General features: G+C 39.1%; 1 protein-coding gene and 1 long non-coding RNA gene across 5 annotated transcripts; one reads left to right on the top strand and one right to left on the bottom strand.

Moving 5' to 3' along the window:
* Window positions 1-839: 839 nt before the first annotated feature.
* drd4a (dopamine receptor D4a) lies at window positions 840-14,493 on the top strand. Of its 4 annotated transcripts, none has more exons than XM_005454202.3 (5): window positions 842-1,196; window positions 1,546-1,968; window positions 3,453-3,565; window positions 7,885-8,474; window positions 12,155-14,493. In XM_005454202.3, exons 2-5 carry the CDS (start codon window positions 1,669-1,671, stop codon window positions 12,358-12,360), a joined length of 1,209 nt encoding a protein of 402 aa, XP_005454259.1. In that variant the 5' UTR covers window positions 842-1,196; window positions 1,546-1,668; the 3' UTR covers window positions 12,361-14,493. The 4 variants fall into 4 exon arrangements, with proteins under 4 accessions (XP_025764396.1, XP_005454259.1, XP_005454258.1 ...); XM_005454201.3 differs by having other exon boundaries at window positions 842-1,257; XM_025908611.1 differs by lacking the exon at window positions 12,155-14,493 and adding an exon at window positions 11,549-12,136 and having other exon boundaries at window positions 840-1,968.
* On the bottom strand, window positions 3,515-6,157 carry LOC102079620 (uncharacterized). The gene is made up of 3 exons (XR_002061870.2): window positions 5,866-6,157; window positions 5,539-5,605; window positions 3,515-3,631 (listed from the first exon to the last, which is right to left on the bottom strand). It is a non-coding gene; the product is annotated as an uncharacterized LOC102079620 (long non-coding RNA).
* Window positions 14,494-14,863: the final 370 nt, after the last annotated feature.

Here is a 14,863-nt window from a genome sequence, read left to right as displayed (position 1 = left end):
CTGAAGTCTTTCCAGAGGCAGACAGGAGGTGTGTTCACTGCTGCCCCATCATCTTCCCCCGAGTGTTGGATGGCGTCAGTGCTCAGCTGATCCATCATCACTGTAGACAGCAAGACCTCTAATTAAAATTCACCTTATCACCTCCAGACCCAAGTGACATGAGAAGAGATTCTAGGCAGTCATTAGTGTTCGTAGAGAACAAAACGGTTCTCAGAAAAGCAACACGGACTATAAACAGTACAGGAAAAACTAAAGAGAGCAAATTAAATGACAGAAAAATAATAGATTACAATGCTGTAATGATGCAAATTGAAAACCATGAAGCTTTTCAACCATTTACCTGCATTAGGACATCTGTTTTTCAGTACTTAACTTTTTGTCAAACTGCACAAAGGAATTTTTGAACCACTAGTCATAACTCTGTCATCTGTTCTTGTGCCTTTTCCAGGCACAGTGACACCATGACAACTTTTAAAATGCATGGTTGCAGATGATCAACTCCAACTATTCTGAAGCATTCCCACTTTTTAATGTTTATTGCCAACGCATTAATACATCAGTGATCACATAGTAACACCTCAGCAGTCTGTTAGCAAAAACAAGCAAGCCACAGCAACCAACCCATAAATGTATGGGGGCCTTGTACCCACAACACAATACCGAAGGTGTATCAGCACTATTTTACTCAGTATGAACCCCCCTGTGTATCAACACCAAAACAGTAAAGTTTAAGTACTGAATTGAACCTGTGACACTTACCCTAAGCACTATCACTGTAGTTGTCCCAATGTGATTCTCTCTCTCTCTCTCTCTCTCTCTGTCTTTTAGATACAGACGTGATCAGATTAGTTATCAGGTAAGGACAGCAATCCTAAATACCAAGCAGTGTCCAAAAGGTGTATGAGCTAATTAATGCTGAGTGATAAACTAATGCTACAATCAGAAACGGAAGAATTTTTTTTTCTCTTAATTTCATTAAAATTGCTCCAAAATGCACCAACAGCACAAATACGACAGAGGTCAAATTCAGTGGATATTTTTATTTATTAAATTAAGTTTTTTTTTTTTTTTTTTTTTTTTTTGCAGAGGCCACTCCTGTCTCCCCCCGTCTCCGTGATACGCATGCACGCAGATGAACTGACAGCTGGACTAACTTCTGCTGGAGCTCAAGGGCTGAAGGACACCGTAAAGCGCAGGTGATAAGCGGCTTTAATCGGTTAATTTGGCCCCGGTGGCCTTTGTGCTAGCGGGCTGCAGGTAAACACTCCGGAGCTGGAAACATCCGCGGCACGACACTTTCTCTGCTGTCTGACCCCAGAGTCCTTCCGGCTATCTCCTCAGCATTAAAGAAAGAAGCAGTTTTCTATTGATATGAAGATTTTAATGCGCCAAGAACTGCATCTGTTTTCGTCTGGATTTTTTTTTCATCACTAAATATTGGTGATGAAGTCAGATTGTGACTTCATCACCATATTTTAAATATTTAAATAAAAGTTTAACTTTGTAAATACTAACTTGTGTTTTTGTCCATCTGCTTTTACGCAGAGGATTTTTGCGTAAAAGGCGCAGCACTGGAGGTCGTGGCTACAGTTTGCTACAGTCTAAGTGGAGTCTGTGTGACAGCATGATAAGGCTACAGTGTGGCAGTCGGACTCCGACCCGGCCTTCATGAGCCCGTTGGCCCAGCTGCTGTGGCTCGGACGGGATCAGACCGACTCAGCGCAGATGGTGGCAAACCTGAGCGCAGCGCAGGAGGCGGGGACGGCGGCCGCGGCACGACACAACCTGCCGGCCCTGGTTTTCGGGGTGCTGCTGATCGTCGTCATCATCTGCGGCAACCTGATGGTGTGTCTGAGCGTGTTCGTCGAAAAGGCATTGAAGACCACCACCAACTACTTCATCGTGAGTCTGGCAGTGGCGGATCTGATGTTGGCGGTGCTCGTGCTGCCGCTCTTCGTCTATTCGGAGGTGAGATGCGACAGAACATACCGTCTTTGGAGATTTAATTAACTGAGAAGATCCCATAGATGAGACACACAGCTTCCAGTTATGTCTTAGGCTGCTAATCTCACAGGAGTATTTAGATTCAGGGACCCTAAAAACTGTTGGATCTCTTTCTGAGTCTTTGGGCACCAGATGGCAGGTCATTGCAGTAGCAGGTCTGGATGGCGTTCAACCAACAAAATATTTGAAAAGGCATTAAAAAGTTCATAAAATGTGCAGAATAAACCCTAATAATAGCAGAATCCATTACCTCTTTAAAATCCATGTCAAACATAAATTCACACGAGCTGGTTGACTTGAGATGTTGATTTCCAAACTAAACCAAAAACATTTTGCTGCTACATAAAAGGTCAATTTTCACAATAGAAATTTCGTGCTGATCACAAATTGATCTTCAGCTATGAAAATCACAATCACCCCAAATCTGCTTTTGTCAGCAAAGATATTCTCTAATGACTCCATATCACCACCTTTCATCGTTCCTTATTGATCTTCAGAGTTCAGAGTGATGTTTTTATGCAACTCTCTGCAGGTTTGAAGCAAAGGTCAGGGGTGGTGCAGGGTCATGATCTGGTAAAGAAGCTGGACAGGACAGTTCAGTCCAGGTCAAACTCCCTGTTTACTCAATGGCACGTTACTCTCCACAAACATACAGTGACTTGAAGGTGATAAAACAAAATAATCAAAAAAAGCATGTAAAATGTTGCTTCCTTTAAAATGACTAATTAAAACATTAAATAAAAAAATAAATGAAAAATTAAACAAAAAGACAAATTTCTTCCTCAGATTTCTTGTCAGGGAAGCTTCAAAAATGTAATTTTACTGACTGAGTGAATGTATTTAGTTAAACTCTTCACCACGTTTATATGTCTGAATATTGAATAGAATAGAAAAAAATAGAAAAAGAAACTCAATAGAAATGTGTTTTGTTTTTTTTTTAATATTAAAGGCTGCCAGCAACCTTTAGCTGGTGAAGTGCAGTCCCTTTTTTTAAAAATCTCAAATTACCAAAGTTTCAGACCTTTTTATGCTCAACCATCTCTAATTTGCATACAAATTTTATGGTCCAAAGTTTGGACAGGCAGAATAATTGCTGTGAAATTTTAGCTTCATATGTCAAATACGTATTACAGAAAAATTACAGCTCCTGATTCATTTTTATGATAAGAAGGGGAAGTGAAATGTTCAGGTTTTTATCTTTAATAGTTTTCAACTTCATGTTCAACAATTGACTCTGATTTCAATGTGTGGAAAAAATGGTCTGAAAATACAGCCTGAAAAGTATTTGATATATGAAGCTAAAATATCATAGAAATCATTGCATACGTTCAAACTTTGTATCATAAAGAGACTGTAGAGTAGAAGGCCCGGTTTGATTTCAGATTGTGTGTCAAGGTAATTTTTGGCATGAGTAAATATTAAACGACAATAATTTGTCTGCCTTTCAGTTCCAGGATGGTGTATGGACCCTCAACACTACCATCTGTGATGCTCTCATGACGATGGATGTTATGTTGTGTACTGCCTCCATCTTCAATCTCTGCGCTATCAGCATTGACAGGTCAGTACTCACCTGTACAGGTACACACAGCAGGACCTTGTGTTGTTCCCTTACAGTGAAGCCACACTGCAAGAGAACAGCAAACAATCAGCAGTTCATTTGATGGACGGTATTAAAAAAAAAATCTCATCCTGGTGGTGATGATACAGGAAGTGCCAGCAGGTCAATGATCTTGACAATAGGAATATGAGCTGAATTTCTTGGAACAAAATTTTAAGAACAATTACAAATTGTTCTTGAACACTTGGGTCTCATTGAAAGTTATATTGCTTTCAAGAAGACCATACATTTGCAGCCTCTTCTCCTGAAGTTCACATATTGCTGTTTTGAACAGCAGTTAACACCAGCCTGTTTAAATGCTCTGGACCAGTAGCTGTGTAAAAGATTTTATTTTTCTATGTTTATGCCTTTCAGCATATACTGAACACAAAGAGGTGTAACTTCAATCATTGGTTAGCACGGGAATTTGAAACCTGTCACAGCTTTCCACTTGGAGCCAGGTCCTTCCAAAAAAGGAAGGTTAGGTTTTTTACACTCTAAAAACTCTCCACTCTTGTTACACTCCCATGACAACACAAAAAAGAATTCAGAAACCACAGGGGTCCTAAAGCCTTTTAAAGTATTAATCACTAATGTCAAAATAATGCAAAAAGTACCTAAGGATACCTGCAGCATTTACTGTAATGTAGTAATGTATATTTTTTAATGGAACGAATACTGTAATATGTTTTACAGCAGCAGGTTCTGTGAAAGTTGCAAGAATGCTGCTCAGATTAGGATTGAACTTTCCACAGGGGACTATGGCTGTTCCGTGTCTGTTGTCCTATTACAGCTGATGCTCCATACCTTACAAACCATAGACGTCTGACACTTTAAACTTTTGTATTTCTTTCATTTAGTAACCATAGAGATCCAAATTATTCCCCCTCTTAAAGCTATTAAAATGCCTAACAGCATCCAGTCAGGGTATTCTAAGCACAGTAGACCTGTGCTTAGAATAAATGGAGACAGCAGGAACCAGAGATCTTTTTAGTCTGATCTGCATGATTGAACTTTAAGATTGGTTTCAGGTAGCTGCCATGTTGCTTATAATGACGGTGCTGTCAGGCTATTAGAAGATGCTCTCCATGGTAGCTTGCAGACATTTCGTCTGTTAATGAACTGCTAAGTTCAGTTCATTAACTTTGAAGTTATTCAGTTATTAAACATGGCATTAGAAAATGTACAAACCACCAAGGTAAGTGAAAGGTTGAGGGCTCACTTAATGCCATCCTGTGGGAAACAAGATGTTAGTTTTTGCGAAGCTTTTCATTTAAATCCACACATTCTAACCTTGTGGTGAAATTAGAAGAAAAGTTAAAAGATCATCAACGATATATCTTAGTACTCGCCATCCTCTCGGAACTCAGGAATGTATCTATACAAACATTCATTTTGAGATACATCACAGGAAACACTTAGGAAATACTACTGGCCAGTTCAAATGACTTTCAGGTCAAGTTGATCCATCCTCTGTACAAAAAAATTAAAAGATCATGACTGAAAATAAGAGAACTGAGAAAATGAGTGAGTATGACTCATCATCTGGGCGTCATGAATGTCCTGACTAGATTTTGTGCAAAACCATAAAGTAGATGTTGAGATAAATATCAAGAAAACTACTTGAAGATTCAAACAGACATCACAAGACTCCGTATCCCATCAAAATATTTTTGTGTAGATAGTACATCGATAGATACTAATGAATGATACATGCTCTTATATTTATCTCATATATTCTACTCTACTGAAGGACTCAAAGCATTTTATACAACATGCCTCATTCACACAAACATTCTATGTTTAAGTGCTTAAGTGTTAACTGAGAGTCACACACATTCATATAATGAACACATCAGAGACCAACTTGGGGTTCAGTATCTTGCCCAAGTATGCTTTGGCATGCAGACTGGAATAGCCATCGAACCACCAACCTTCAGATTAGTAGATGATCTGCTTTATCTCCTGAACTACAGCCACTCCATTGTAGCTTGCACAATACTGGAAAAACAGATACAGGTTTAAATTCCTGGAGTGGACTCCTAGAGAAAATACATGAGGAAAAGCTGTACAGTTGATGAAAAGAATGAGGTAAAGATTCACAACTAATGTAGAGACTCTCAAGAGTTTTAACCCTTTAAAACCGGTCGGAGCAGCACGCTCCGTTTTACGTAACTATTTTTAAATCCCGGTAGCTCTGCAACCACGTAAGCTAGAGCAATAATTTTTTTTGCATATGAAACCGGAGGAGTTGTACTTACATCTTATGCCATCAGCTTGTCCTAGGTCACGGTTTCCTTCCACATATAGCTTTGCAAAAACTGCATAAAAAGCGCTTGCAGCAACAAAAACATAATATTCCAGAAACACGCTTTGCCAATCCGATCAGCTGTTCGTAAAACACTTCCTATGCTGGAATAGACGTCAGCCCGAACTTTCGCATGTCCGCCATTACCTGCCCGAAACCGGAAGTGACGTCATTTTCGCGGAAATGTAGTTTTTTTACTATCAGGGCCTCATGAGCCTATACTGGTGTTTTTAAAAGTTATCTTTGACTTTATGACTTTCTGTGTCGTTTCTGGGATGCTTAGAACTCAAATTGCACTGCTGGAAATAGTTTATTTTAATGCATATGCTGCTTTTTTGCAAATTGCATTATAATATTTATTTTCATTTTTCCTGCAGTATATAAAAATTGGTGTATTTCAAAAATAAAACTATGAAGACACTCAAAATAAATTTCCTGTGGTGGGAAACTATTTTGTGCAACTTTTTTGTATTTACAGTTTTGAGGGATAAGCCTCTTAAATTTCTCTAACTAGAAATATATGTTAAAAAAACAAAAACGATTTTAAATTTTTTTGTAGTTTATTGCACTTTTTTGCAATTTATGTAATTACTATGCACTTAATGCATACATATTATTAAAATGTGGGCTATAATGGTTGTATTGATGTATATCAACTTGAAATGCTCCCAAAATTGGCACTACAGCATGTAAAAATATAATATAAGCTCTGGCGGACTTGGTTCTATGGTAGGTCTTTAACTGGCCTCTTGCGATTCAGGAACATTCAGGGACACCATCAGATCCAAAGCCTGTCAGGGTCCGATGGTTCTGATGTGTCGGCGACCTTTTGTCTGACTCCTGTAAAAGCACCAAAAGAAAACCCCCCAGAAAAGACAAAATAATTTAAATCCCCAAATGAGGGATGTGTCCAATGCTGATGAACTGCCAGGTTTGCTCGGCGCTTGTTAGTATGTCTCAATGAGATTATCTGAACTCTCAGCCGATGTTGAGGGATGACAAAAATCCAGGCTGCTCTTCAAATCTGATGTCCTGACTCCAGAAAATATGATTACATCAAAGACTGATGGGGAGCAGTGAAGTTAACGTGGACTGATGATGATGATCTGAAGCTTTTTGAAGTAGCCAGCAGCGTTTAGAGGTTTAACTGGATGACAGTCTGAATAATTCAAGAGGCTGGTCAGGAGGCAGAATCTGAAGGTCTGCACAGAGTCCACCTGCTGTTAATGTTCAGGTCAGAAGAAGGAACTCTTCTAGTTTTTAAAAAACTGCCTGATAAGCTGCCGGTTTGACAGAGTCACTTTAGAGGACTAGGGACTTCTTTCAGAGTTTTATTTATTTACACAGTAAAAACAAAACAGAAAAAAAGATTAAGATGAAAAAGCAAACATCCTACAGCTACAGCTACAGCATCTTTCAGTCTGTAACTAATCACATAGTTAGTGGCTGCAGTGTTTGAAGAGTACTTAAATTCTGGACTAGTGTGAAGATTCAGGTTAGTTTGATTTTATTTCCACAGCAAGATAAAATTGCCTTCAGTCTTAAAGAATTATTAAGATGGCAGTGGAATTGGTGCGTGCCCATTTTAGGTGATTTCAGTAGCAGACAGCCTTCCTGTGGTGTGCACTCTGAGCGTGGAAAACTACAATGTACAATGCATTCTGATACCAGAGGATAAATCTTTCAAGCCCACCTTGAGACATTTTAAAAATAGTTTTAGTTCTTCTGCTAGTAGGGTTAGCAAAACAAATAAATCATCCGGATGGTTTTTGTTCTTTTGTGTCTGTAAGACCACTGCATGCTTTTGGGCATACTGGGACAAGAAATAATAATAATAATAATAATAATAATAATAATAATAACGCAAAACACCATCAGTACCAAATTAGAACTATATATCATAAACAAAACCTAAACCTATTGTAGCAGCTCTAGACTGGCTGTGATGCCATATTTCTGGCACCTCTTGCAGGTTCATCGCTGTGTCAATCCCGCTCAACTACAACAGGAAGCATGTGGACCTACGGCAGGTTGTTTTGCTGTCAGCCACCTGGATCCTGGCCTTGGCTGTAGCCTCGCCAGTCATCTTCGGCATCAACAATGTCCCAGGCCGCGACCCCAGCGAATGTAAACTAGAGAATGATGACTATGTTCTGTATTCTTCCGTCTGCTCCTTCTTCATCCCCTGCCCCATCATGCTGCTGCTGTACTGTGGCATGTTCCGCGGCCTGCGACGGTGGGAGGAGGCGCGTAAAGCCAAGCTGAAGGACAGCATCCAGGCGTGCCGCAAGCTGCAGGAGGCCACAGCCACATTGCCTCCTCTGGCTTCGCTGCCACCTCTGCTGCCTCCCATTATAGAGCGAGACCCAGCAGATACTCTCGATGAAGCATCCACCTTGCAGTCCCCAGACCTGCCCCCGAACTCAACAGAGAACAAAGACGGCCCTGTGCCAGCGGTCAGTTTTGCAGAGATTAAGTTCAACCACGACCCGCGCAGAAGAAAAAGAGCCAAGATCAACAGCCGCGAGAGGAAGGCTATGAAGGTGCTTCCTGTCGTTGTGGGTGAGTTCACTTCCTTCAGCAGCACTGAAGAGACATTTTAACTGAAAACGTTATAATCTAAAACCAAACTGCCTTTGTAGTGGAAATTGGTGCACTGTTGTCATTGGCCCTGTCACTGCTGTGGCATTTGTTGGACTCTGAATGCTGTGGAGGCAAGAAAACAAGGAACTGAACACTTTAACTTTTCCTTGATGTCCTGCAGAAGGAAATATATATTTTTAGAGCTATATTTGATAGAAGTCCTGTTATAGAAATCAATATCATTGGCCATGTTTTCACTAACATCCTAACCACATAAGGCTGAATTAGGAACTTGCCCTGGGCTTACAAAAGCCTAAAGTGCCGCAAATCTTGTTGTACTAAGAACAACACGCATGTAACACAAACAAATGGCACAATTTAAGGTATCACACAATAAAGGTGGGTCCTGCGGCTGGTGTAGAGTCTGCGTTTCAGGGATAATTTTACCCACTTTAAAGATATAAAAGGTGTCGAAAGGTCAAAACACCAAAACATAATGGATATATATATCTATATTTTTTGATTGGTTAACAAACACCTAAAATCATTTGAGTCTGGTGAGCAGTTGAGGGAGAAATACATTTTTCTTTCAGCGCAGTAGTTAAGCAACACATTTGATGACTATTATCAATGTTCAGCCTCAGCTCTAATTCTAGCTCATTTTTATTTGAATGTCAGTTGAAGCTTAATATCAAATTACGGTCTCTCAGGTGGATGTTCTTCCCAACTCCAGAAAACATCAGGCTCACCTGTTTAGTGTTAAAATCAATGACACTGTCAATTTGATTTTTGATGTTGATTAATGGTTCATTCAAAGTTAATTCAAATCAAACAAGATAAAACGCTAGAACAATAAAATAAATACAATAAAAGAAAACGTGCAATCAAATAAATACAATATGATCTGACAAAAAGAAACAAACAAAGACACCACAACATAAAAAACACGATGGGACTCAAACTGAACTTGAATTAACAGCGATGGTATAAAAGTGAGTTTTAAGATGGGATGTAAAAGAGTGGAGGGACCATGCAGTATGAATATCAAGTGGCAGGATATTCCAGAGTCTAGGGGCCTGATCCTGATATGAAAGCTCCCCTCTAAATCAGGTCATTGAAGAAGCTATGCATACTTACTGATATTCAAAATATATATTGTCATTTGAAAAATAATCAACCATCATTATTTTTCTTCATGTCCTTTTTGCTAAAACTGCTGCTGGAGATTTGATTGTCGGTGAACCTTTAGGGTGGATGTTGTTATGTCAGACATCTCTGCTCTGCGGCTACCTGAACTCTTCACCGCCACCTCTGATGCCTATCCCGAGGCACTAACAGATCAATTAGAAAGGGGTCAGTCTATTAATAGCAGCCAGCTTTGCTCCCTAATGCGAACAAGTGCTTTCCTTTAGCACACAGCAGCCAATCCTTACAGCTCCTTAATCTCAAATCCAATTATTGCTTAAGGCCATGTCAGGTGCATGTTTAAGTGTGCAGGTAAGGCTCATGTTTAAGTGACAGTCTGAGCAATATAATACAAATATATTAGGTGGTTTATACAGTACTAGTCAAGGAAAAAATATTTTTAGAAAGCTTTTTCCAAGCACTTTTTTATCAATAGGTATAAATCGTGTTTGGGTCAGGTGCGCTCCGTTATCAATGGGATCAATGAGAGAAAATATGAGAGAAAGCAACTCTAAGTTACAATGTCCTATTGGACTTTTACCAAATTAAAAAATGACTTCTTGGTACAAGTAGCCTGAGTAAGATGTATATATACTGAGTTATTTAATCAGAGAGGCTCGGTGGACAAAAGCAAGTGTTGGTATAGTCCTTTTGTGACCAGAGGTTTTAGTGACACCCAGTAATTAGTTTTTTCTACTTTGATGCAATAGCTCCATAATGTAGTGGTTTAAACATTTATTTAACACGACAAAGATCCAAAACATGCAGAGCAATACAAATACTGGGAATAAATCCAAAAATCATAACGTGAGAGTTAGTGTTGAATGCCAGTTGGTAGATAGATATGAAGTGCACTTAGTGGGTTAAAGTAACCAGGTGTCCCACTTTAAACCAGACTGCACAGCATTTTCAATCTTCATTATCTCCATCTTCATCTGTTGCTGTGGTGACTCATCATCAACATTTAGATTCCAGTAGATTCTGTGCTAAATCCTGTCACGACTGAGATCTGTTCTGCTTTGATGGTTAATTGCCAAATAACCGGGGACATGTTTCCCTTCTTGAACAAGCTTGATTATCTACATTTTTGTTCAAAACTTTACATACATACATCATGGGCATGCATGCCATGGTAATTTTGGGCCGTCATTTGACCTATTTTCTTTTCAGGGTGCAATGATTGTACAGCATATATCTTTCATGACTTAAAAGCAGATTTGAGTGCACAAATTTGAATCTATTCAGGATTTTCTGTAATTCACACATGGTCAAAATAACATATACAGGCTCAAATATATACAAAGATTCCCCTAAATATAATATAAGTGGTGCTGAAGGTTCTATAATTTGCTAACTTGACAAAACCATGACCTATTAATTTCTTGTTAGTAATCGTGGTTGAATACAACTAGTAGTTTCTCTTTGCCTGCATAAAAAGGATTTGTTTGATAGCACTCATTGGATTAACTAATACTCAGAACAGTGGGAACGTCCAAGAAACTTAGTGTAGACCAAAGAAGGAGAACTGTGAATTTACATAAGTTGGGAAGGTCTCTTGAATCAATTTCTAAACAACTGCAAATTCCAGAATCAGTTTAAAGAATTGTGTGCAAGTACAAGTTATTCAGATGTGTCGCCACTTTGCCAAAGTCTCAAAGGAGACCCAATCTGTCACCCTCAAAAGATAGGAAATGTTGCTTGCTTTCTTGAGTGTGCAAAGAATCTATTCTTTGCATCACTTCAACTTTCCCATACCACCAAACTCAATGCTGACACGATTGCTGTAATCCAATCATTGCCTTCGAGTCAATCAGCATCCATTCCGCGTACTTTAAATCTTGGTGCTTTTGTGTCATTCTACATTTCAGACTCTCATTAGTGAAACCCATCTCTTCCCTATATCTACCTCACTTTGGTCTCTCAGAGCTCCAGCCAAGTCTCCATCTCTATCTGTCACTGGGGTGATTCACCACCAACATCTAAATTCCAGGGGATTCTGTCGTAAATCCTCTCCCCAGTGAGATCTGTTCTGCTATCATGGGTCAGTGTGGCCAGATAGCTTAAGTGAATTCTGTATCTCAATAAATCTTTCTTCCAAGATTTATTCTTCTCTCCTTACTGAAATATCAGTGGTGACGAATGCATATATTTGGCCATACATGTATACTTTTGACTGTGTGTGGATTAGAGAAAATTCAAAATAAATTAAACTTTCTGGACCCTGAATTCTTGTTTTTTAGTTATTCCACCTTGGAAAAAGACCAGTCCAATCAAATCACTAGAAATCCACCTCTGACCACAACTATATATATTAATACTATATTAATATGCATAATAAATGAATGATATCTGTTTTGCTTTGCTTTAAAATGTATTTTCACTGTAAACACTGACTTTTTGCTCTTTAGAATCAGAAGTATTGATTTCACAGAGACGAAGCATTCATCTCCTGATTCCTGTTTCTCTCCCAAAAGGTGCCTTCCTGTTCTGCTGGACTCCTTTCTTTGTCCTCCACACAATGCGAGCACGCTGTCAAGAGTGCCACATCCCGCCAGCTCTAATGAGCGTGGTGACGTGGCTGGGCTATGTCAACAGCGCCCTGAACCCCATCATCTACACTGTCTTCAACACAGAGTTCAGGAACTTCTTCAAAAAAATCCTCCAGCGCTGTTGCTCATAGAACTACTGGAGTGGACGTTGCTCCGTGGACCATTCTTAAACGCACAACAGCTGCAAGAGATGCTGCTGACTGTTGATATACTGTCTTTAGTCTGTTTATGTTGCCATGGTTTCCTTCCTCTGTGAGGTTTTTATTTTTCTACATTTGATGACAACAAAGTGTGTTTGAGCTTCATGTTTCATGTGAAGAAGCTATTCTCTTAGTCTATAGGGTGGATCAATGGCACTTTTGCCATACACAACTTATTTTATATGTTGAAATTTATCTTTTCAGAATAAATGTTTTTGCTAAAAATACACATTAATAAGAATAGTCTCTTTCAGAGTTTGAGACACGCTTGAGAAAATGTTGACGAGAGCACAGATGAATCCAAGATGTAGGCAGAAGCAGACAGGCCACCATTACACTGTCATAAAATCATTTGTAAGCCCTTTTGCCAGGAAAGTAGTTGAAAATGTAGTCATCAAATGCCACTGAAAGGTTTTAATCTGCCATGGTGGAGTGTGATGTGGTGAGGACCCAAATGCAGGTAGAGTGAGCTGGAGTACAAACAAAAAAAACAGCTTTTTATTTAGGCTGGTAACCCAATAGCAAAACCAAACGGAAATCAGCATGATCAAAACTGGAGCACTAGGGATTCTAGGGAATACATGGGATTTAGGAATTTGTACACACAAAAATAATCTCATTAATAACTCAAAACACCATAAATACAAGAACCTAAAAATAAATCCAACACTTGAGCAGAAACCCAGGGTCCATGGCAATAATCCGCTTAACCTCCCAAAGCTAAGTTGTTTTTGTTTTTGTGTTGTTCTTTAGTGTTAAACTGTTCACACCACACATTACACATCTATTCCATTAAAGTCATGGATAACAACAGACTTTATGATTCAAGTCATCAGGTAGCAGGTAATTCCCGCTGGGCTGAATGAGCTAATCCAGTCATTGCCTTTACATTCAGACTGAGGTCAAATGAGTTCCCTCTGCCCAAGACTTGTTCTATGACTGACTAAGTTTTTTAAGACTGAAAGCTGGGGGCGTGGCCACTTCGATCAATATGTGGACACTGTCTGTTGCACTTCACTTCTTGTTGGATTCACCAAATTGGACTTCTGCTGTGTTTGTGTTGTTAATGCCTTTTGGAATTTTTTGTTTGTTTCTTTGTTTTTTATGGAACTATCTGATATATAACATGATGATATAACATTATGCTTCAGATTTTAAGAATGAAATTCAAGTTGCGGTGTGTGTTTATGTGTATATGTGGTGTTTGTAGATGAAGATCAGATCCACAGTAGCTAGAACACTAACCCCGAGGCTTTAAAATGAGTGCACAATCCAAATGGTGACACCAAGGTGGCTATCTCCATTTCATATATACAGTCTATGGTTATTTTGAGTGGAAATGGTCACATGTAGGTTAATATTACTGTCATGACCCAAGAAAACAATTTCTAAGTAATCATATTTAGTCGTGGTAAAAAGTACACAAGTACACATTCAATTCTAATGTTTTACATAGTAGGACATGAAAAACAAAACAAAACATCATAACCCCAACATCACATGACATATTACTCCACAATGTCATTATGTATTTAAGAATTCATTGAGGTTTGTGGTTTTATGTACATCTCTCACTTTGGGCCAAGCTTTCGCTGTCAGAGAGACGGTCACACATTTGACTCTGTAATACTTTAGGAGTTTATGACTGAGTCAAATCATCCTTCCACAACCCTGGTTGACAGTTGGTGTGAGGTGTATGTGGTTCTAGGCATTATGAGAAAAAATCCTTTTGGTCTCATCACCTGAAAGGATGTTGTTCCAGAAGTCTTGTAGTCTGTTTAGATGCAGCTTTGCAAAAAAAAAAAAGCGCTGCCATGTTCTTTTTTTTTTTCCTGGCAACCCTTCCAAACAAGCCATACTTGTTCAGTCTTTTTCAAACTGTACTGCCATGAACTTGCAAAATGTCTGCTTTTATAGAGGTGGACACACGTGTTGGTGATTCGTTAGTCAAGTGCATTTGATTAGCAGCACCTGGCTGCTATATAACCTCTTAATTCCTATGGAAGCAGTAAGGCTGTACTTAGGTTTTCACATTGTTTTTGCATTTTTCTTAAATAAATAATGATTTTCAGTGTTTCTTTTTCAGTCACCTTTTTCACTCACTATGTGTTTATACCTCAAACTGCATTTAATTATTAGTTATTATTAACCTCTGGCTCTCTTTCACAGCCCGTCTTTGTCCTGTCTTCCCCCCCTGCCCCCAACCGGTCGCAGCAGATGGCTGCCCCTCCCTGAGCATGGTTTTGCTGGAGGTTTCCTGTTAAGTGTTTGCTCATAGGGGGGTCCTATGATTGTCGGGATTTTCTCTGTTGTATTGTAGGGTCTTTACCTTACAATATAAAGCACCTTGAGGCAACTGTTGTTGTGATTTGGCGCTATATAAATTAAACTGAATTGATATGAAATACAGTCTCATGTGTTGTTCATCTGAGAT

This window comes from Oreochromis niloticus, linkage group LG7, assembly GCF_001858045.2.
Source record: "Oreochromis niloticus isolate F11D_XX linkage group LG7, O_niloticus_UMD_NMBU, whole genome shotgun sequence".
In the NCBI taxonomy this organism is placed as follows: Eukaryota; Metazoa; Chordata; class Actinopteri; order Cichliformes; family Cichlidae; genus Oreochromis; species Oreochromis niloticus.
The sequence above is the reverse complement of the archived record's forward strand: the minus strand, read 5'-3'. Positions and strand labels throughout refer to the sequence as shown.

Excerpts from the sequence above, each read along its gene's own strand:
- drd4a (XM_005454202.3), top strand. The coding sequence starts at position 1,669 with ATGAGCCCGTTGGCCCAGCTGCTGTGGCTCGGACGGGATCAGACCGAC. Across the intron at positions 1,969-3,452 it reads CGCTCTTCGTCTATTCGGAG|TTCCAGGATGGTGTATGGAC; the intron begins GTGAGATGCGAC and ends TCTGCCTTTCAG. Across the intron at positions 8,475-12,154 it reads GGTGCTTCCTGTCGTTGTGG|GTGCCTTCCTGTTCTGCTGG; the intron begins GTGAGTTCACTT and ends CTCTCCCAAAAG.